This window comes from Ruditapes philippinarum, unplaced genomic scaffold, assembly GCF_026571515.1.
Source record: "Ruditapes philippinarum isolate M1 unplaced genomic scaffold, ASM2657151v2 ctg1133_1_1_1_1, whole genome shotgun sequence".
In the NCBI taxonomy this organism is placed as follows: domain Eukaryota; kingdom Metazoa; phylum Mollusca; class Bivalvia; order Venerida; family Veneridae; genus Ruditapes; species Ruditapes philippinarum.
The window spans coordinates 12955-36557 of NW_026855123.1; the positions used below are offsets into that span (position 1 = coordinate 12955).

Sequence of the window (23603 nt, forward strand, 5' to 3'; positions counted from 1 at the left end):
TACCCACATGAAAATACCCAGGTGCACTTCACATGCTGAGCAACAGTCCTGTAAGGTTTCATGACTCTAGGTCAAATACTTTTTGAGTTATGTGCGACACAAGTTGTATTTTGCCAATTTTTTCTAAATCAAGGGCAATTACTCTATAAATACTAAATATATCCACATGAAAATACACAAGTGCACAACTTCACATGCTGAGCAACAGTCCTGTAAAATTTTATGACTCTAGGTCAAATATTTTTTGAGTTACGTGCGACACAATTTAAAATTGCAAATTTTTACTAAGTCAAGAGCAATAACTCTAAACATACTGAATATATCCACACGAAAATACCCAGGTGCACAACTATAAATACCGATCAACATTTCGGTAAAGTTTTATGACTCTAGGTCAAATACTTTTTGAGCCAAGTGCGACACAAAAAGAGAACAGACGGAAGGATGGACGGACATCCGAACAAAATGGAATAAGGGGCCGTTCCTTTTGTTAATTTCTTTTGTTTTATAGAGGGCCAATGGCCTCTTACTCTATTGTTACTGAATGAACTCTTTTGTTCTATTTACAGTTAGATGATGGTCCCTTATCCTTATTCGGTAGTGCGGACATACCAACAGGCAAATAAGCTCATTAACTACACCTGGACGTATGTCCATAAGCTCATAAAAACAAAAAATAGCTCACATTATGAATTTTATGAGTTTTTGTTCTTTATTTAATTTCGGAATGAAGCTCATAACGGACGGACTAAATGCTCCCCCTAAAGTTTTGGCACAAAAAAATGGAAAATATTTAACTTAAATGTTAATGTATTATACATGTATATGTCAAAACAATACTTTCAGTAGTTGAGAAGACAATGATTGTCCCAATCTAGAATTCCTGCCACCGTGCTCCCGTTCCTCAAAAACAATTCAAGACATATAATTTCTATGAGACAAATTTGAATATATTTCTGAAACAAAAACTTTCACTAAGCAAGCTTGTTAGTAGAATAACACTTTGTTTCACAATTATTTAATATCATGTCAAATCACTTACCACATTTCCATAGACTGGATTCAAATCTCTTCTTTTTGCAGGTAAAGCAACAGGCATTGGTCTGAAAAAACATTAAATGAAAATGGTAAATGGTATGTTTTTCCCACCTGTTTTAAAATCATATCCGATTAAAACATTTTCACTTTACAAATAAAAGCAAGAAATATAGTCAAGAGGTATGTTATTCGAGTTATCATTGCAGAGTTCTCTGTAAGTTTTAAAGTAAGCACTCCAGATCTGAGAGAGGGCAACACTTACAGTATAACACTTTGAAACATTTTGAAGTTTGTTTTTTTTTCTTTTTTTTTTTTAATTTCTCATTTAAAAACAAACCCGCCCACTCAGTTTGATAGGGAGACCATAGGATTCGTTACCCAGGTGCTTACTGGTTTGATCCTTAGGCAAAAAAAATCAATTTGACAACAGATCTCTTTGACATTGAGTCTTATGATAATTTCCCCCTCACCAATGATTGAGAAACCATTTGTGTTTTGTAGCCGATAACTTGTGAAGAATTTGTAAATTACTGGTTAGTTATCTAGGAAAGTTGGTAAAAAAATCCTGAAAATCCCGAGTTAGGCAGTCTTTTTCTATAGTTTTACATAGAAAAGGAGACTGAAAATACTTCACTTCTGGAATAATCCTGAAAACTATTACGCATGTGGTTAGGTGGACTGACCACCATTTTGTCTGCATGTAGGGCTAACAGAGAATACTCTTCTTTTTTTAGTGACACTGACACAGTAAAGGTCATATGGCAATTTTCTTGCTTTATTTGTGGCAGGACATCTTGGGTGGCCCTTCATGCATTATTTTAGTCACCCTATGTTTTGGGTTTACCCAGTTAAAAGCTTCTTTCTATTTTAAACACAATCGGGCCATCTTGTTCAGTGGATCAAATAAATTTAAGCTATTTTAAGTACTTAACCACCACTCATGTGCTCAGGTGCGCTAAAAACTTAAATACCTTTTAACAGGTTTGTTTCCTTGGACAACAGACGGTGTTGGTTTCCTTTGAGGGAGTTTAGCCTCATCTTCCATTATCTGTCCAATATTTGGAGAGAGAGAGGAGTTTGGCCTCTTGAGTCCGCCTGACTTCGGTGTGGAGGGTTCATCATTCAATCGTGTAGTGTATGTACCAACTTTACCTTTACCTGTTGTAATTTGTTTAAAAATGTAGATACAGTCACACTTTTGCTTAAGAATACATTAAAGTAATCACCATCAATGAATAAAGACCACCCTCAAATAAAGACCACATCTAAAGTAAGTCTACCCTGCTAGATAATGGTCAAAAATCATGATCAAATCGAATATCTTCAGTTACACTAACATCAATAGATTTACACCAATACCAATAGTGTAACACCAACACCATATGTGTAACACCAACACCAAGAGTGTTACACCAACAATGATAGTGTTACACCAACACCAAAAGTGTTATACCAACACCAAGAGTGTCACACCAACACTGATAGTGTTACACCTAACCATAAAAGTGTTACATCAACACAACGTGACACTGACACATGGGTAGGTAAAATAGCCCAAGTATTCTTTGAATATGCCAGCTATTTATGCACTAGACAGCTGAGATTCAGCATTTATAATCTCACATCGGATCCCTTTGTTTATATACTTCAATGCTCAAATATAACAATATTTTAGAAAGCAAGGAACCAGCTTTAATACTGACCTGGTGGATCCCATTGTGTGGTTCCCTCATTATGGTTGATATAGAAGTATCTGTTTGTGCTGGGATCCAGCTGTTTCTCCCAGCCTTTCTGTAGGCTTGGTGAGGGAACCGGTTTAGGCTTTGTCTTAGCTTCTATAATTTACAGAAATTACGCTAATATGAAGCACAGTTTCTAAGAAACAATATCTTAATTGCATTAACCAGTATACTTTATTGTTTCTTAATTCAACTGTCAAGTTTAAAGAGGAGCGGTAGAATTGTTGATAATGTGTCTGCCTCTCAAACAAGAGATCATGGGTTCGAGCCCTACTCGGGTCACGACCATATTTCTTCATATGACACCAGTACTGGTTGGTTCCAGGAAACGGACTCGAAAGTGATTAATATAAGTTGCAAGAACTTGTTTCGCAATCAAGCTTAAATAAATATGCGTAAACCAACTGTCAAGAAATTATTAAAATTTTTGCCGTTAGTTTACATTTTTCTATCTCTATACAGTTTAATTTTTGTACCATGATGAAACATTAATCGTACTCTATTCAGTAGTTGATACTATTTATAGAATAACAAGGAAGAAAAAGATGAACCATACTGTTTACAGTGCTATTAACCTAATGCAACATGTGAATTACCTTGATGATGGTGATTATAAGAACCAATCTATTTTTACATTTTCCATAATCAATTTTCACATTTTCCCATAATCAATTTTAACATTTCAATGATCTATTTTAACATTCCCACCATCAATTTTCACATTTATAATAAAGTTAGTTTAAACTTACCATTCATTAACCTGATCTTTTCAACAGCCACACATTTAGCCTCTGCAGCTTTCTTTCTATCTTCTTCATCCCTTTCTCTTTTCTCTTCTCCCAATGTTTCCTTCTCTGTTCTTTCTTTCTCCAGTCGTAACTTTTCCCTTCGCTCTGCTTCCAACCTGTCTAGCTCAATCTACAAAATAGCACATGTCATTTCTTGAAAAGATCTACAATGCAACCTCAACTTAGTGGCACTCATTAGTATTTACAGCATCAGTTTCATTCTTTCCAAAGTACGACTTCACAACAAATCTAATATTCTAGAGCAACACATTTCAATAACAATTTTCCTCACAAAAAGGGTGTTACTCTGTAGAGATTCTACTGCATCAGATTCATTTATGCTCAAAAGTTTAGATATGAAAATTTATTATGTTAAGGTACAATTTAAGTTTTTAAGTCCCACCAACATTGAAATGTATATATGGCGACTCTCCAGCTTTACTTGGGTAGAAAGACCTCTGGTGCCACGTCCTGCATTATTTCAGGCAAAAGCCACCTGAAGAGAACCACCAATATTCCATAACCTAGCTGGATAGCTTCCTCAAATATAAGAATCCAAAGTCTCTGGTGAGATTTGAACCAACAGCAGTGAGGGACCAATGGTTTGACATCAATGACCTTAACCACTAACCATAGACCCCCCAGAAGATATAAAAGAATAAGTGGTTATATTACGTATATTACCTGTTGCCTTCGCTTTTTCTCTAAGGCAGCTAATATATCTTTCTCCAGCTGAGCTCCCAACTCCCTCTCTCTCTTGAGCCTTTCTTCAAGTTCAATTTTTTCCCTTGCCTGAACAGCAAAAAAAATGTAATTTCAAAACCTATTGACCATATAATTATCATTTTAGTCTCAAACAGGCATCAGGGCATATCAATCAAAAGTACCCAGCCAGAATGTCTCCTAAAGTAGCGGAAGGTAAGATATTTTAAATCAGCAACTTTAATAACTAAACAATTGAGGCCACAAGAGCAACAAAGGCAGGTCTCCACATTAATGGTTGTCTGACTGCCCGGGACAACAATAAATTCGGATCTTGGCAAGTGAGATCCAAAAGGACTTGTCTGACAGGGCAAGTGTAAAAAACAACATAACTAAACATATCAAAATCCAATTTCATAACCAATAACCCTTACAAATTATGGTTTCAATCTTAATTAGACTTAATTAGATTAGATCAAATTTGTCTAGACAATAAATGCCGAAGCTAACAGCAGGAGCCAATACACAGGCCGTCTAGATTAATACGTCAAATCTTGATTAAAAGATCTTGCATGATATAATTAAGATTTGTCTACATTATACATGTATTTAATCATGAAAATATATGCAATCATTTCTTAATGAAAATTTTGACTTAGACTTTATAGAAAATAAATTTCTAACTATCTGCCTTTATTAACATGAAATGTAAATTCAGTATTATCTTCACAAAATATGCTTTTTTGAACTTACAATATTGATAAATCTTCATTTAAGCATTTATAATATTTATGATATAAAACTATCAACAAATTGTGTTACAGGATCTTTAACATTATTATGTCAACACTTCTATTTAAAGGTATTCAGCCGCTTTTGAAGTTCCATTTGCTGTACACGAAAATAACCTGATATTTGGACCCAGATTTCAACCTTTCTTTGGTCTTCTGCCTTCATCTGTTTAATTCTTTCTTCTACTGCAGCAAAATCTTTCCAGTGTTGTTCTTCCTCTTCTCGTGCTCTCTCCCTAGCATTCTAAATCGGACGGACGGACAACTGACCGAAATCGAATAAGGGGCCGTTTCTTTTGTTATTTTCTATTGTTTAATAAAGGGCCAATGGCCCCTTACTCTATTGTTACTGAATGAACTCTATTGTTCTCTTTAGTTCTATTTACAGTTAGATTATGGCCCCTTATCCTTATTCGGTAGTGCGGACGTACCAACATTTGATATTTAAGAAGCAAATAAGCTCATTAACTACACCTGGACGTAAGTTCATAAGCTCATACAAAACAAAAAAAGGTCACAATATGAATTTTATGAGTTTTTGTTCTTTATTTAACTTCGGAATGAAGCTCATAACTCTATGTTAGCTCAGATAGACAGACTCACTAAATGCCCCCCCACCCCCCTCTAAAATGGAGGCACAAAAAAATAACTTTAACAATAATCTCATAGTGATCTACAATGTAAATGTATTAAATATGTCAAAACAATACTTTCATCAAGTTGAGAAGAAAATGATTGTCCCAATCTAGAATTCCTGCCACCGTGTTCCTATTCCCCCAAAACAATTCAAGACACATAATTTCTATGAGACAAACTTGAATATATCTCTGAAACAAAAACTTTCACTACGCTAGCTTGTTAGTAGAATAACACTTAGTTTCACAATTATTTAATATCATGTCAAATCACTTACCTGATTTCCATAGACTGGATTCAAAATTTTTCTTTTTGCAGGTAAAGTTAAAGGCACTGGTCTGAAAAAACAGTAAATAAAAATGGTAAATGGTATGTTTTTTTCACCTGTTTTAAAATCACATCCAATTAAAACATTTTCACTTTACAAATAAAAGCAAGAAATATGGTCAGAGGTATGTTATTCAGGTTATCATTGCCGAGTTCTCTGTAAGATTTAAAGTAAACATTCCAGATGAGAGAGAGGGAAACAGTATAACACTTTGAAACTTTTGAAATTTTTGTTTTCTCACTTAAAAACAGACCTTCCACTCAGTTTAATAAGGAGACCATAGGATTCGTTACCCAGGGGTTCACCGGTTTGATCCTTAGGCAAAAAAATTCAACTTGACAATTGATCTCTTTCACATTGAGTCTAATGATAATTTGTCAATGATTGAAAAACCATTTGAGTTTTGTAGCCGACAACTTGTGAAGAATTTGGAAATTACTGGTTAGTTATCTAGGAAAGTTGTTAAAAATCTTAAAAATCCTGAGTTAAGCAGATATTTTCTATAGTTTTACATAGAAAAGGAGACTGAAAATACTTCACTTCTGGAATAATCCTGAAAACTATTACCCATGTGGTTAGGTGGATTGGCCACCATTTTGTCTTCATGTGGGGCTAACAGAGAATACTCTTCTTTATTTTACTAACACTGACACAGTAAAGGTCATATGGCAACAATCTTGCTTTATTGGCGGCGAAACATTTCGAGTGGCCCTTCATGCATTATTTCAGTCACCTTATGTTTGAGGTTTACCCAGTTAAAAGCTTATTTCTATTATAAACACAATCGGGCCATCAGTGGATCAAATCAATTCAAGCTATTTTGAGTACAATACCACCACTCATGTGCTCAGGTGAGCTAAAAACTTAAATACTTTTTAACTGTTTCATTTCCTCGGTCAACAAACGGTGTTGGTTTCCTTTGAGGGAGTTTAGCCTCATCTTCCATTATCTGTCCAATATTTGGAGAGGAGTTTGACCTCTTGAGTCCGCCTGACTTCGGTGTGGAGGGTTCATCATTCAATCGTGTAGTGTATGTACCACCTTTAACTTCATCTGTTGTAATTTGTTCAATAATGTAGATACAGTCACATTTTTGCTTAAGAATACATTAAAGTAATCACCATTCCTGAATAAAGACCACCCTTAAATAAAGACCACATCTTAATTAAGTCTACCCTGCTAGATAATGGTCAAAAATCATGAGCCAATCGAATACCTTCAGTTACACTAACATCAATAGTGTTACACCAATACCAATAGTGTTACACCAACACCGTATGTGTTACACCAACACCATATGTGTAGCACCAACATCATATGTGTTACACCAACACCAAGCATGTTACACCAACACTGATAGTGTTACACCAACACCATATGTTTTACACCAACACCATGAGTGTAACACCAACACTGATAGTGATATACACCAACACCATATGTGTTACATCAACACAATGTACACTGACACATGGTAGGTAAAATAGCCCAAGTATTCTTTGAATAGGCCAGCTATTTATGCACAAGACAGCTGAGATTCAGCACTTATAAACTAACATCGCGTTCCCTTTGTTTAGTTATCTCAAGGTTCAAATATAACAATATTTAAGAAAGCAGGGAACCACCTTTAATACTAACCTGGTGGATCCCATTGTGTGATTCCCTCATTATAGTTGATATAGAAGTATCTGTTTGTGCTGGGATCCAGCTGTTTCTCCCAGCTTTTCTGTAGGCTTGGTGAGGGAACCGGTTTAGGCTTTGTCTTAGCTTCTATAATTTACAGAAATGACACTAATATGAAGCACAGTTTCTAAAAAACAATATCTAAATGGCATTAACCAGTATACTTTATTGTTTCTTAATACAACTGTCAAGTTTAAAGGGGAGTGGTGGCCGAGTGGTTAAGGTCTATGCCTCTCAACCAAGAGATCATGGGTTCGAGCCCTACTCGGGTAACGACCATGTTTTTTCATATGACACCAGTACTGGTTGGTTCCAGGAAGCGGACTCAAAAGTGATTAATATAAGTTGCAAGAACTTGTGTCGCAATCGAGCTTAAATAAATATGTTTAAACCAACTGTCAAGAAATTATTAAAATTTTTGCTGTTAGTTTACATTTTCTATCTCTATACAGTTTATTTTTTATATCATGATGAAACATTAACCATACTCTATTCAGAAGTTGATACTTTTTATAAAATAACAAGGTAAGGAAGAAAAAGATTAACCATACTGTTTTCAGTGCTAACCTAATGCAACATATGAATTACCTTGACGTTGGTGATTGTAAGAACCAATCAATTTTCACATTTCCCCATCATAAATTTTAACATTTTACTCATCGACGGATATTCCGATCCAAATCGCAATCATACATGTATTGTCAGATATTGTTTTGCAAATTCTACCATATTCCATAATATTTTAAATTTTCTATCTTAATTTTCAATGGAAATTTATGTCATTACAACCGTAACTATTTTCTTAAAAGAGCGTATGACGGTAAAATTACATTATTCCTAAGCGTGCTATTGTACAGCCCCTATGCCAGATGAAATTTCCGGCAATTTTCATATTTATAATAAAGTAATTTTAAACTTACCATTCATTAACCTGATCTTTTCAGCAGCCACACGTTTATCCTCTGCAGCTTTTTTTCTATCTTCTTCATCCTTTTCTCTTTTCTGTCTTTCCAATGTTTCCTTCTCTGATCTTTCTTTCTCCAGTCGCAACTTTTCCCTTTGCTCTGCTTCCAACCTGTCTATAAAGACCACATCTTGATTAAGTCTACCCTGCTAGATAATGGTCAAAAATCATGAGCCAATCGAATACCTTCAGTTACACTAACATCAATAGTGTTACACCAATACCAATAGTGTTACACCAACACCGTATGTGTTACACCAACACCATATGTGTAGCACCAACATCATATGTGTTACACCAACACCAAGCATGTTACACCAACACTGATAGTGTTACACCAACACCATATGTTTTACACCAACACCATGAGTGTAACACCAACACTGATAGTGATATACACCAACACCATATGTGTTACATTAACACAATGTTACACTGATACAGGGTAGGTAAAATAGCCCAAGTATTCTTTGAATAGGCCAGCTATTTATGCACAAGACAGCTGAGATTCAGCACTTATAACTAACATCTGTTCCCTTTGTTTAGTTATCTCAAGGTTCAAATATAACAATATTTAAGAAAGCAGGGAACCACCTTTAATACTAACCTGGTGGATTCCATTGTGTGATTCCCTCATTATAGTTGATATAGAAGTATCTGTTTGTGCTGGGATCCAGCTGTTTCTCCCAGCTTTTCTGTAGGCTTGGTGAGGGAACCGGTTTAGGCTTTGTCTTAGCTTCTATAATTTACAGAAATGACACTAATATGAAGCACAGTTTCTAAAAAACAATATCTAAATGGCATTAACCAGTATACTTTATTGTTTCTTAATACAACTGTCAAGTTTAAAGGGGAGCGGTGGCCGAGTGGTTAAGGTCTATGCCTCTCAACCAAGAGATCATGGGTTCGAGCCCTACTCGGGTAACGAGCATGTTTTTTCATATGACACCAGTACTGGTTGGTTCCAGGAAGCGGACTCAAAAGTGATTATTATAAGTTGCAAGAACTTGCTTGCAATCGAGCTTAAATAAATATGTTTAAACCAACTGTCTAGAAATTATTAAAATTTTTACTGTTAGTTTACATTTTCTATCTCTATACAGTTTATTTTTTATATCATGATGAAACATTAACCATACTCTATTCAGAAGTTGATACTTTTTATAAAATAACAAGGTAAGGAAGAAAAAGATTAACCATACTGTTTACAGTGCTAAACTAATGCAACATATGAATTACCTTGACGTTGGTGATTGTAAGAACCAATCAATTTTCACATTTCCCCATCATAAATTTTAACATTTTACTCATCGACGGATATTCCGATCCAAATCGCAATCATACATGTATTGTCAGATATTGTTTTGCAAATTCTACCATATTCCATAATATTTTTAATTATTTATCTTAATTTTCAATGGAAATTTATGTCATTACAACCGTAACTATTTTCTTAAAAGAGCGTATGACGGTAAAATTACATTATTCCTAAGCGTGCTATTGTACAGCCCGCCCCTATGCCAGATGAAATTTCCGGCAATTTTCATATTTATAATAAAGTAATTTTAAACTTACCATTCATTAACCTGATCTTTTCAGCAGCCACACGTTTATCCTCTGCAGCTTTTTTTCTATCTTCTTCATCCTTTGCTCTTTTCTCTCTTTCCAATGTTTCCTTCTCTGATCTTTCTTTCTCCAGTCGCAACTTTTCCCTTTGCTCTGCTTCCAACCTGTCTATAAAGACCACATCTTGATTAAGTCTACCCTGCTAGATAATGGTCAAAAATCATGAGCCAATCGAATACCTTCAGTTACACTAACATCAATAGTGTTACACCAATACCAATAGTGTTACACCAACACCGTATGTGTTACACCAACACCATATGTGTAGCACCAACATCATATGTGTTACACCAACACCAAGCATGTTACACCAACACTGATAGTGTTACACCAACACCATATGTTTTACACCAACACCATGAGTGTAACACCAACACTGATAGTGATATACACCAACACCATATGTGTTACATCAACACAATGTTACACTGACACATGGGTAGGTAAAATAGCCCAAGTATTCTTTGAATAGGCCAGCTATTTATGCACAAGACAGCTGAGATTCAGCACTTATAAACTAACATCGGTTCCCTTTGTTTAGTTATCTCAAGGTTCAAATATAACAATATTTAAGAAAGCAGGGAACCACCTTTAATACTAACCTGGTGGATTCCATTGTGTGATTCCCTCATTATAGTTGATATAGAAGTATCTGTTTGTGCTGGGATCCAGCTGTTTCTCCCAGCTTTTCTGTAGGCTTGGTGAGGGAACCGGTTTAGGCTTTGTCTTAGCTTCTATAATTTACAGAAATGACACTAATATGAAGCACAGTTTCTAAAAAACAATATCTAAATGGCATTAACCAGTATACTTTATTGTTTCTAAATACAACTGTCAAGTTTAAAGGGGAGCGGTGGCCGTGTGGTTAAGGTCTATGCCTCTCAACCAACAGATCATGGGTTCGAGCCCTACTCGGGTAACGACCATGTTTTTTCATATGACACCAGTACTGGTTGGTTCCAGGAAGCGGACTCAAAAGTGATTATTATAAGATGCAAGAACTTGTTTCGCAATCGAGCTTCAATAAATATGTTTAAACCAACTGTCAAGAAATTATTAAAATTTTTGCTGTTAGTTTACATTTTCTATCTCTATACAGTTTATTTTTTATATCATGATGAAACATTAACCATACTCTATTCAGAAGTTGATACTTCTTATAAAATAACAAGGTAAGGAAGAAAAAGTTTAACCATACTGTTTACAGTGCTAACCTAATGCAACATATGAATTACCTTGACGTTGGTGATTGTAAGAACCAATCAATTTTCACATTTCCCCATCATAAATTTTAACATTTCACTCATCGACGGATATTCCGATCCAAATCGCAATCATACATGTATTGTCAGATATTGTTTTGCAAATTCTACCATATTCCATCATATTTTAATTTTTTATCTTAATTTTCAATGGAAATTTATGTCATTACAACCGTAACTATTTTCTTAAAAGAGCGTATGACGGTAAAATTACATTATTCCTAAGCGTGCTATTGTACAGCCCCTATGCCAGATGAAATTTCCGGCAATTTTCATATTTATAATAAAGTAATTCTAAACTTACCATTCATTAACCTGATCTTTTCAGCAGCCACACGTTTATCCTCTGCAGCTTTTTTTCTATCTTCTTCATCCTTTTCTCTTTTCTTTCTTTCCAATGTTTCCTTCTCTGATCTTTCTTTCTCCAGTCGCAACTTTTCCCTTTGCTCTGCTTCCAACCTGTCTAGCTCAATCTACAAAATAGCACATGTCATTTCTTGAAAAGATCTACAATGCAACCTCAACTTAGTGGCACTCATTAGTATTTACAGCATCAGTTTCATTCTTTCCAAAGTACGACTTCACAACAAATCTAATATTCTAGAGCAACACATTTCAATAACAATTTTCCTCACAAAAAGGGTGTTACTCTGTAGAGATTCTACTGCATCAGATTCATTTATGCTCAAAAGTTTAGATATGAAAATTTATTATGTAAAGGTGCAATTAAAGTTTTTAAGTCCCACCAACATTGAAATGTATATATGGCGACTCTCCAGCTTTCCTTGGGTAGAAAGACCTCTGGTGCCACGTCCTGCATTATTTCAGGCAAAAGACACCTGAAGAGAACCAGCAATATTCCATAACCTAGCTAGATAGTTTCCTCAAATAAATATAAAAATCCAAAGTCTCTGGTGAGATTTGAACCAACAGCAGTGAGGGACCAATGGTTTGACATCAATGACCTTAACCACTAACCATAGACGCCCTAGAAGATATAAAAGAATAAGTGGTTATATTACGTATATTACCTGTTGCCTTCGCTTTTCCTCTACGGCAGCCAGTATATCTTTCTCCAGCTGAGCTCCCAACTCCCTCTCTCTCTTGAGCCTTTCTTCAAGTTCAATTTTCTCCCTTGCCTGAACAGCGGAAAAAATGTAAATTCAAAACCTTTAGAATCATGTTGTTTTCAAATAACATATATTGACTATATTATAATCATTTTAGTCTCAAGCAGGCATCAAGGTATATAAATCAGATATAACCAGCAGTGAGAGATAAGAGATTTTAATCAGCAATTTTAACAACTAAACCATTGAGGCCACAAGAGCAACAAAGGCAGGGCTTCACATAAATGGATTTCGAACTGCCTGGGACAACTAAAGATTTGGATCTTGGCAAGTGAATTCCAAAAGGACTTGTCTGACAGGGCAAGTGCAAAAAAACATTACTAAACATATCAAAATCCAATTTTATGACCAATAATCCTTACAAATTATGGTTTCAATCATAATTTGACTTAATTAGATTAGATCAAATTTGTCTACACTATAGACGGACGGACGAACGGACGGACATCCAACCGAATTGGAATAGGGGCCCGTTTCTTTTGTTATTTTCTATTATTTAATAGAGTGCCAATGTCCCCTTACTCTATTGTTACTGAATGAGCTCTATTGTTCTCTTTTGTTCTATTTACAGTTAGATGATGGCCCCTTATCCTTATTCGGTAGTGCGGACGTACCAACATTTGATATTTAAGAGACAAAAAAAGCTCATTAACTACACCTGGACGTAAGTCCAGAAGCTCATAAAAACAAAAAGTAGCTCACAATATGAGTTTCTGCTCTTTATTTAACTTTGGAATGAAGCTCATAACTCTCATATGTTAGCTCAGATGGACGGAAAGACTAAATGCCCCCCCCCCCCTAAAATGGGGGCACTGAAAAATTAACTAAAACAATACTCTCATAGTGATCTACAATGTAAATGTATTATATATGTTATGTCAAAACAATACTTTCATCAAGTTGAGAAGACAATAATTGTCCCAATCTAGAATTCCTGCCACAGTGTTCCTATTCCCCAAAATCAATTCAAGACACATAATTTCTATGAGACAAATCTGAATATATCTCTGAAACAAAAACTTTCACTAAGCAAGCTTGTTAGTAGAATAACACTTTGTTTCACGATTATTTAATATCATGTCAAATCACTTACCACACTTCCATAGACTGGATTTAAATCTCTACTTTTTGCAGATAAAGCTGCAGGCATTGGTCTGAAAAAAAAAAAAAAAACATTAAATGAAAATGGTAAATGGTATGGGTTTTTTCTACCCGTTTTAAATAACATCCAATTAAAAACATTTTCACTTTACAAATAAAAGCAAGAAATATGGTCAGAAATATGTTATTCAGGTTATCATTGCAGAGTTTTCTGTAAGTTTTAAAGTAAGCACTCCAGATCTGAGAGAGGGCAACAGTGTAACACTTTGAAATATTTTTAAGTTTTATTTTGTTTTTTTGTTTTTTTTTTCAATTTCTTATTTAAAAACAGACCCGCCCACTCAGTTTAATAGGGAGACCATAGGATTCATTACCCAGGGGTTCACCGGTTTGATCCTTAGGCAGTAAAACTTCAAGTTGACAATTGATCTCTTTCACATTGAGTCTAATGATAATTTGCCTCTAACCAATGATTGAGAAACCATTTGAGTTTTGTAGCCGATAACTTGTGAAGAATTTGGAAATTACTGTTTAGTTATCTAGGAAAGTTGGTAAAAAATCCTGAAAATCCTGAGTTAAGCAGTTATTTTTCTATAGTTTTACATAGGAAAGGAGACTGAAGATACTTCACTTCTGGAATAATCCTGAAAACTATTACCCATGTGGTTAGGTGGACTGGCCACCATTTTGTCTGCATGTGGGGCTAACAGAGAATACTCTTCTTTTGTAGAAACACTGACACAGTAAAGGTCATATGGCAATTTTCTTGCTTTATTGGCGGCAAAACATCTCGGGTAGCCCTTCATGTATTATTTCAGTCACCTTATGTTTGGGGTTTACCCAGTTGAAAGCTTCTTTCTATTATAAACACAGTCGGGCCATCTTGTTCAGTGGATCAAATCGATTTAAGCTATTTTGAGTACAATACCACCAATCATGTGCTCATGTGAGCTAAAAACTTAAATACTTTTTAACTGTTTCATTTCGTTGGTCAACAAACGGTGTTGGTTTCCTTTGAGGGAGTTGAGCCTCATCTTCCATCATCTGTCCAATATTTGGAGAGGAGTTTGACCTCTTGAGTCCGCCTGACTTCGGTGTGGAGGGTTCATCATTCAATCGTGTAGTGTATTTACGACCTTGAACTTCACCTGTTGTAATTTGTTTAAAAATGTAGATACAGTCACACTTTTGCTTAAGAACACATTAAAGTAATCACCATCCCTGAATAAAGACCACCCTCAAATAAAGATCAAACCTAAATTAAGTCTACCCTGCTAGATAATGGTCAAAAATCATGATCCAATCGAATATCTTCAGTTACACTAACATCAGTAGTGTTACACCAATACCAACAGTATTACACCAACACAATATGTCTTACAACAACACCATATATGTACACCAAAATATTACACAAACACCAAGAGTGTTACACCAACACTGATAGTGATACACCAACACCATATGTGTTACATTAACACAATGTTACACTGACACATGGGTAGCTAAAATAGCCAAAGTATTCTTTGAATAGGCCAGCTTTTTATGCACTAGAAACCTGAGATTCAGCACTTAAAAACTCACATTGGTTCCCTTTGTTAAGTTATCTCAAGGTTCAAATATAACAATATTTAAGAAAGCACGGAACCGATTTAGGCTTTGTCTTAGCTTCTGTAATTTACAGGGATGACGCTAATATGAAGCACAGTTTCTAAAGAAACAATATCTAAATGGCATTTACCAGTATACTTTATTGTTTAAATCAACTGTCAAGTTTAAAGGGGAGCGGTGACCTTGTGGTTAATGTATCTGCCTCTCAACCAACAGATCATGGGTTCGAGCCCTACTCGGGTCACGACCATGTTTCTTCATATGACACCAGTACTGGTAGCTTCCAGGAAGCGGACTCGAAAGTGATTAATATAAGTTGCAAGAACTTGTTTCGCAATCGTGCTTAAATAAATTTGTTCAAACCAACTGTCAAGAAATTATTAAAATTTCTGCTGTTAGTTTACATTTTTCTATCTCTATACAGTTTAATTTTTATATCATGATGAAACATTAACCATACTCTATTCAGTAGTTGATAATATTTATAGAATAACAAGTTAAGGAAGAAAAAGATTAACCATACTGTTCACAGTGCTAACCTTATGCAATATATGAATTACCTTGACGTTGGTGATTGTAAGAACCAATCTATTTTTACATTTTCCATAACCAATTTTCACATTTCCCCATAATAAATTTTAACATTTCAACCATCAACTTTTACATTTCCAATCAACATTTTTTAGATTTTTCTTTTGCAATTTTGTCATTTCCCATAATAATTTTTTACATTTCTATCATCAAGTTTTACATATACTTTCACCAACTGTAAGACTTCCCCATTAACAATTTTCACATTTTCTATCAATTTCACATTTTCAATGATCATTTTTTACATTCCCATCATCAATTTTCATATTTCCAAATTTTCACATTTCCCACCATCAATTTCACATTTATAATAAAGTAAGTTTAAACTTACCATCCATTAACATGATCTTTTCAGCAGCCACACCTGTAGTCTCTGCAGCGTTCTTTTTATCATCTTCATCTCTTTCTCTTTTCTCTCTTTCGTATGTTTCCTTCCCTGTTCTATCTTTCTCCAGTCGCAACTTTTCCCTTTGCTCTGCTTCCAAACTGTCTAGCTCAATCTACAAAATAGCACATGTCATTTCTTGAAAAGGTCTACAATGCAACCTCAACTTAGTGGCACTCATTAGTACATGTATTTACAGCATCACTTTCATTCTTTCCAAAGTACGACTTCACAACAAATCTAATTTTCTAGAGCAACATATTTCAATAACAGTTTTCCTCACAAAAAGGGTGTTACTCAGTAGAGGTTCTACTGCATCAGATTCATTTATGCTCAAAAGTTTAGTATGTAAACGTACAATTTAAGTTTTTAAGTCCCACCAACATTGAAATGTATATATGGCGACTCTCCAGTTTTCCTTGGGTAGAAAGACCTCTGGTGCCACGTCCTGCATTATTTCAAGCAAAAGCCACCTGAAGAGAACCACCAATATTCCATAACCTAGCTGGATAGCTTCCTCAAGTATAAGAATCCAAAGTCTCTGGTGAGATTTGAACCAACAGCAGTGAGGGACCAATAGTTTGATGTCAATGACCTTAACCATTAGCCTTAGACGCCCCAGAAGATATCAAAGAAGTGGTTATATTACTTATATTACCTGTTTCCTTCGCTTTCTCTCTAAGGCAGCTAGTATATCTTTCTCCAGCTGAGCTGCCAACTCCCTTTCTCTCTGGAGCCTTTCTTCAAGCTCAATTTTCTCCCTTGCCTGAGCAGCAAAAAAAAAAGAAATTTCAAAACCTTTAGAATCAGGTTGTTTTTAAATAACATGTATTGACCATATAATTATCATTTTAGTCTCAAGCAGGCATCAAGAGATATAAATCAAAAGTACCCAGCCATTCTGCCTCCCATTCAGAGGTAAGAGATTTTCAATCAGCAATTTTAACAACTAAACCATTGAGGCTACAAGAGCAACAAAGGCAGGGCTCGGCATAAATGGTTTTCCAACTGCCTGGGACAACTCAAAATTCGGATCTTGGCGAGTGACTTCCAAAAAGACTTGTCCGACAGGGTAAGTGTAAAAACATATCAAAATCCAATTTCATGACCAATAATCCTTACAATCTTTTTTCAATCTTAATTTGACTTGATTAGATTAGATCAAATTTGTCTAGACTATAAATGCCGAAGCTCACAGCAGGAGCCAATACACAGGCTGTCTAGATGAATACGTCAAATCCTGATTAAAGATCTTGTATGTTATTATTAATATTTGTCCACATTATATTTAATCATTTAAATATATGCATTCATTTCATAATGAAAAATTTGACTTAGACTTTTTAGAAAATAAATTTTTAACTACCTACCTTTATTAAAATGAAATGTAAATTCAGTATAATCTTTACAAATAATGCTTTTTTGAACTAACAAAATTAATCTTCATTTAAGCATTATATTTATGATATAAAACCATCAAAATTGTGTTAAAGGATCTTTAACATTATTATGTCAACACTTCTATTTAAAGGTATTCAGACGCTACTGAAGTTCCATTAGCTGTACACGAAATAACCTGATATATGGTACTACAATTTTGTTACCAATTTCTACCTTTCTTTGGTCTTCTGCCTTCATCTGTTTATTTCTTTCTTCAGCTGCAGCAACATCTTTCCCACGTTGTTCTTCCTCTTCTCGTGCTCTCTCCCTAGCATTCTAAACAGGGAATATCAAATTAAATAATCATCAATGCTCAATATCTGTTCTACTATAAAAAGGGCACCTTTCTAATATCTTTCTCAAAAGAGACCTTTCTTACACAAAAACCTTACCACAGGCTCCGTGATAATCGATTCATTAAGTAAATGACATCTGTTTACCAGACCATTACGAAAATAGCATTGTTTATCAATCAACTATAAAAATGGCATCTGTTTCCCATTTAACTATGAAAATGACATTTTTTAACCCATCAACTATAACAAGAGCTGTCGGTTGGACAGCAACGCTCGACTATTGTTAGTGCTTGATAGTAAAAGAACCTTGATAATGTAAAATTTTCCAAGTTAACAAAAAGGGGAAAGTTTTTCTTTAAATCCATGTTACAGTAAAAGACCTTGGAGAGAGTCCTATAATGCTCTCAAAGAAGAGTATAAAATTTCAACTTGTTTCAAAGCCAGATGTCAATAGAATATGAAACTATTTGAGGTGTTATGCAAACCTAAATGTAAATTCTAAATTGAACAAGAGCCACATTTATATATATACACATATCATTATATATACAATGATGGTGAACAAGTGTGCAAAGTTTCAAAGCCATAAGGCAATGGACTTTGAAAATATTTGAGGTATTACAAAAACTTTAACATAAGTGGTTACTCTGACACCGACGCCGGCGCTCGTGTGACTACAATAGCTCTACTTATTCTTATAGAATTTACAAGCTAAAAATGATATCTGTTTCCCAGACCATTATCTAAAATGGCATCTGTAGGTTTTTCACAGGGTTATCGCCAAATATCTTATTTCATCATTTCATAAAACATTACATATTTTATTATAAAGACTACCTTACCTTTAAATCTTGTTCTTCTTTTATTCTTCTCTCATTCTCCAATCTCTCTTCTTCCTTCCTCTTTCTATCCATCCTTAATCTGTCAACTTCTTCCCTTCTTTTTCTCTTTTCTGCCTCTGCTCTTGATAGCTGTTCCAATTCTTCTTTCCTGATTATTTAGTAATACAAATAAGTTTAATAATTATTTATCTAAGCTCGATTTTTGATAAAAACTATTTTTATCTTATCTGAACCACCCTAAATTATTCTCTAGTAGGGTAATTAAGATAGTATTAAGATTAAACATATAGATACAATATACAACATTCCCCTTGCTTAAAAAAATAAGCATATTTAGTTTATTTCAAATTAACATGTAAAATACATCCATTTAAATATATCAAATATAATTAATAATCTTTTAATGATGACATTGACGAAATTTTAATGCTTTCTAAATTGTCACTGATTTACAGTTTCACTCATGGCTATTTCAACAAATGTAACAACTTTGTCCAATCTTTTCCACAATAAAGCTTATTCGATTTCACATCTCTAACTGACCTAGTGATTGTGAATGGTCTCGATTTACCTGGCACTTTTGCAGGAAATAGGGACCCTGTAGGGGTATTTTGATTTGTTTGTTTACTTAAAATAGATTCCTGTGATTCATCTACTGTAGATGGTTGACAAGTCACAGTTCAGAAGCTTTGTTTAGGAAACGGCGATTTCTACGATAAACAGCACCGTCACGGGTGCACGTGAAATGAGTGTTCATTATGCTGGGTTATAACCTTGGCTGGTTCCCAGTACTTATCTTTTCAAATTCTGACAGATTCTCCGGTTTTTTAGAGGTTTCATTTTGTGCGCAATTTTATCGTAATGCTTCTTGCTAATTAATTGTAAATAACCATTTTCTTTCTTGCTTCACAATGATTTACTGTTTGTGGCAGAAGCTGGTTGTTAGTTATTGGGAGAAGCGACTTGAGTCGTCTGCCCATCAAAAGTTGAACGGGTGACCATCTACATTTAATTGGCGCACTCCTTTATTCTAAAAGGGGCAAATAAGGTGTGTCATGAGGATGGTTCCTTTTTATTTGAGTCTCTATATTTACAACAAATCTGGCAATTAACTACATAATTTGTAATTTGTTTTGACATTGATGGCCAACACATTATAATCCTAGCCCGTCTTGTCGTTTTTTCTACACCAAAATGACCTACATGTACTGCATAAGTCATGTCAAAGAATTTGGTATTACTATTTTTTTATCCTTGAACACAATATTGTCTCCAAAAGCCAATTCGTCTCTGTGATTCCAGTATTCTATCTAATACAGTCGCACGGCAATTCGTCTGTCGTCAAGCCATCTAATAAGCGTTTGTAACTGAGCATCATTTTGAGTTGTTGTTTCAATTTCCTGCAATTTTAAATCACTTATCGGTAGCGATTTCAGTACAGTGTGTACATGTGTTTCTAATCCATCAATCAGATTAGGAAAAGTGTAACGTAATTCCGACTGAGAGCATCTCCAAGCGGAATATCTTTACCTCTACAGTGAATTACATCAAGGTCAAAAAGTTGTTATAACATCCGTTGTTACCTAGGCGGGGCACTATAAAGTGGTTTTCTCATAATAGATACTATCGGTTTACAGTCAGATTCGACAACCGTGCGCCGTCCGTAAATCTAGTGCATCCAAATTATATTGCCAGCATATCTTTTTCTTTTTGTGCGTATTCTGTCTCGGTCAATGGCAGTGTTTTTGACACGTATGCAATTGGTTTACCATTTTGTAAGCAACAGACACCAATGCCTTTGGACGAAGCATCCAACTGTTATCTAATAGGCTTCAATGAATCATAATAACTGAGTACAGGTGCTTGTGTAATCACTTGTTAAACCTTGTTAAAAGCGTCAGATTGGACTGAATCCCATCTGAACTCTACGTCATTGCATAATAACTCTCGCATCGGGATAGTTATCTCCGAGATATTTTGTGAGAATTTTGTCAGGTATGAAATCATACCCAGAAGGGTTTTAAGCTCAGCACGATTTGCCGGATTTTTTATTTCGATAATTGCGCTAATTTTCTCAGGGTCAGGTTTCAGTCCATCAGCACTGATCACGTGACCGAAATATTTAAACTCTGCTAAACCTATTTTTAGTTTGTCAGGGTTAAATCGTAAACCGCCTGCCTTTGCTCGGTCGAGTACGTTCTTAAAGCAGCACGCCTCCAGATTCATGCTAATTTTCATGAAAATTTGAAAATGTATCTGAATGTTTGATATTGTGAAGTAACCAAATGGAAACAATTTACACATTTTCAATGCCACATACAACCCGCGTAAATTACTAAAAAGTGGTCAAAATATGCATAAATAGCCCTTACTGCGTTAGTAACGCAGTAGAAATATAGTTGTAAATACTGAAAAATCAGTCATTAATCGCACAGAACCTTTAAAATATTACTTGAATCTTGAATCTTTTTACATTTCCTAAAATTTTAGTACATTTTTCTTAAGTTTGATTTTATTGAAATATTTTGACTCATCTGGAGGCATGTAGCTTTAAGGTTTCTGTCATGTTCTGTGCTTCAAAACACTAATAAGTCGTCAATAATTGACGTCACACCCTGTAAACCTTCAATTGTCTTGTCAATTTTCCGTTAGAAAATGTCTTGAGAACTTCTTATGCCCATCGGAAGTCTTAAATATTTGCACCACCGTCCAAATACTGTGTTTAATGTTGTGAGTGACGATGAGTGGTCGTGTAACTTAATTGACCAGTAACCTTTGGTCGCGTCTAATACACTGAAGTATTTAGCGCCAATAGAACGAAATGGATCATACGGCCTTCTTATATTTTCATTCAATGCTTTGGGGTCAAGACAGATACTAAGCTTACCTGATGAAGGTTTTTCAACACATACTAGTGTATTAACCCAGTTTGTAGGTTCTGTAACCTTACAAATAATTTCTTTTGACTCCATTGAGTCGAGCTCTTTTTTAAGCTTATTTCTGAGTCCAAAAGGTACTTTCCTAGGTGGACAAACAACGGGAACAGAATTTGCCTTCAAATGAAATGAATATGTTCCAGGAAATAACCCTATCCCATGAAACAAATATTTGTACTCTCTAAGTACAGTGTCCTTACTTAGGTCAGATGTGTCAATAGATTCAATCTTATTGACAGAATATGTTAATCTTAACAGATCTAAATCAACAGATGTTCTGAGGCTTAACAGCTGGGTATCAGAACTCTCAACTACATAAAATTCGGAACACACTGATTTGTTATTGTATTTACAGTATAACCATAATTTCCCAAGCATTGGTAATCGGTAACCTGTGTACGAAGTTAACCTGGATGCTTCCAAAGGGTGTGTAATTTTCAGTTTCCTAAATATGTGGTTTAGGAGGCAATTTATTTGTGGAGTAGGACCTGAATCAATTTTGCAATTAATATTGGTAAACATATCTTGCGTGCCAATCAAAACATTTACAAAAACATGATCAGGAGAAGATGAAAAAGAATTTACCGTGTGATCAAAGAATTCTTGGTCTACTCGCCGTCCGATTCACACACATAATCCACAGTGTCACCTTTATAATGTAATAGCTCGTGAACGGGTAAAGATGGATACGATCGGGTTTATGAAAACAATATTTATTTTCGATATAATATATCAAAAACTAGTGTGACATCTGAGGGTTCATTATTCAATGTACATGTAATACTCAAATTATACAATTTCTACGACATCAATTACGGTTATTTTTATTGAATTATTTTCGATCTATTTTTGTATACATTATACTGCTTCAAAATCGTAATCGATTACACTAAGCAGGCGCGTTGTCTGGGAATAGCTGTTACAAACAAATATGTTAAGTGCAAATTTATAGACATAAGGTAAAAGCAAGTTAAAAAGAACTACAAGACTGAGATAAAAGTTAAAAGCAAAGCTGGCTTAGAACTGGTAAAAAGGATGCAGCTGCCCAGTAAAGAGGTCTAAACTGGGACTAGCTTGTAAGGACACGGGTAGGCCATTCCACAGACGAATACTTCTGGGGAAAAATGAATAGGAGTGGTATTGTGTCCTTGAATATGGTATTAGGAAGTTCAGGTTTCTAGTGGGTGTCAGATGGTGATGGTCGACCCTCACAAGATTGTGTTGGATTTTGTAGAGAAGGGTAACAGAGCTGATGTTGCGCCTCTGTTCTAGGGTTTGCCAATTAAGTTCACTTATCATTTTAGATACACTACTGGTGTAATTGTAGTCGTTGTATACATATCTGGCAGCTGACCTTTGAACTTGTTCTATTTTGTAAACTAGATATTTCTGCCAAGGATGCCAAACCGTGGAACAGTATTCTAACTGGGGTCTTACATAAGTTTTGTTGGCAGAATCTTTTTATTTGAAGTTTTGACATTTCTTTTTATAAATCTGAGTGAATTATTTGCATTTGCTGTTATGTTATTTATGTGATTGGTTCAGGATAGATCTTTACTACTTGTTACGCCTAAATGTTATAGCCTCAGTGGATTTTAGTTGTTGACCATGTAAATTATAGGGGAATGTTACTGGATGTTTCTTGAGGGTGATACTAAGGACTTCATATTTATCTGGGTTAAATTCCATTGACCAATTAGATTCCCAGTTTTCA

At 34.9% G+C, this 23603-nt stretch overlaps 1 protein-coding gene across 1 annotated transcript in view; it reads right to left on the reverse strand.

Annotated features, from left to right (window-relative positions):
* LOC132742161 (ubiquitin carboxyl-terminal hydrolase 8-like) overlaps positions 1–23603 on the reverse strand; it is an 86359-nt gene that overhangs the window by 10385 nt on the left and 52371 nt on the right. The window contains exons 10-28 of the mRNA XM_060730490.1: positions 17990–18091; positions 17034–17141; positions 16322–16490; positions 14756–14936; positions 13781–13841; positions 12589–12696; positions 11862–12030; positions 10898–11029; positions 10245–10403; positions 9277–9408; positions 8626–8784; positions 7661–7792; positions 6895–7075; positions 5972–6032; positions 4250–4357; positions 3527–3695; positions 2742–2873; positions 2010–2196; positions 1043–1103 (exon numbers count right to left, since the gene is read on the reverse strand). Coding sequence (XP_060586473.1) covers positions 1043–1103; positions 2010–2196; positions 2742–2873; positions 3527–3695; positions 4250–4357; positions 5972–6032; positions 6895–7075; positions 7661–7792; positions 8626–8784; positions 9277–9408; positions 10245–10403; positions 10898–11029; positions 11862–12030; positions 12589–12696; positions 13781–13841; positions 14756–14936; positions 16322–16490; positions 17034–17141; positions 17990–18091 — 2511 coding nt within the window. The remainder of the gene's footprint in view (positions 1–1042; positions 1104–2009; positions 2197–2741; positions 2874–3526; positions 3696–4249; positions 4358–5971; positions 6033–6894; positions 7076–7660; positions 7793–8625; positions 8785–9276; positions 9409–10244; positions 10404–10897; positions 11030–11861; positions 12031–12588; positions 12697–13780; positions 13842–14755; positions 14937–16321; positions 16491–17033; positions 17142–17989; positions 18092–23603) is intronic.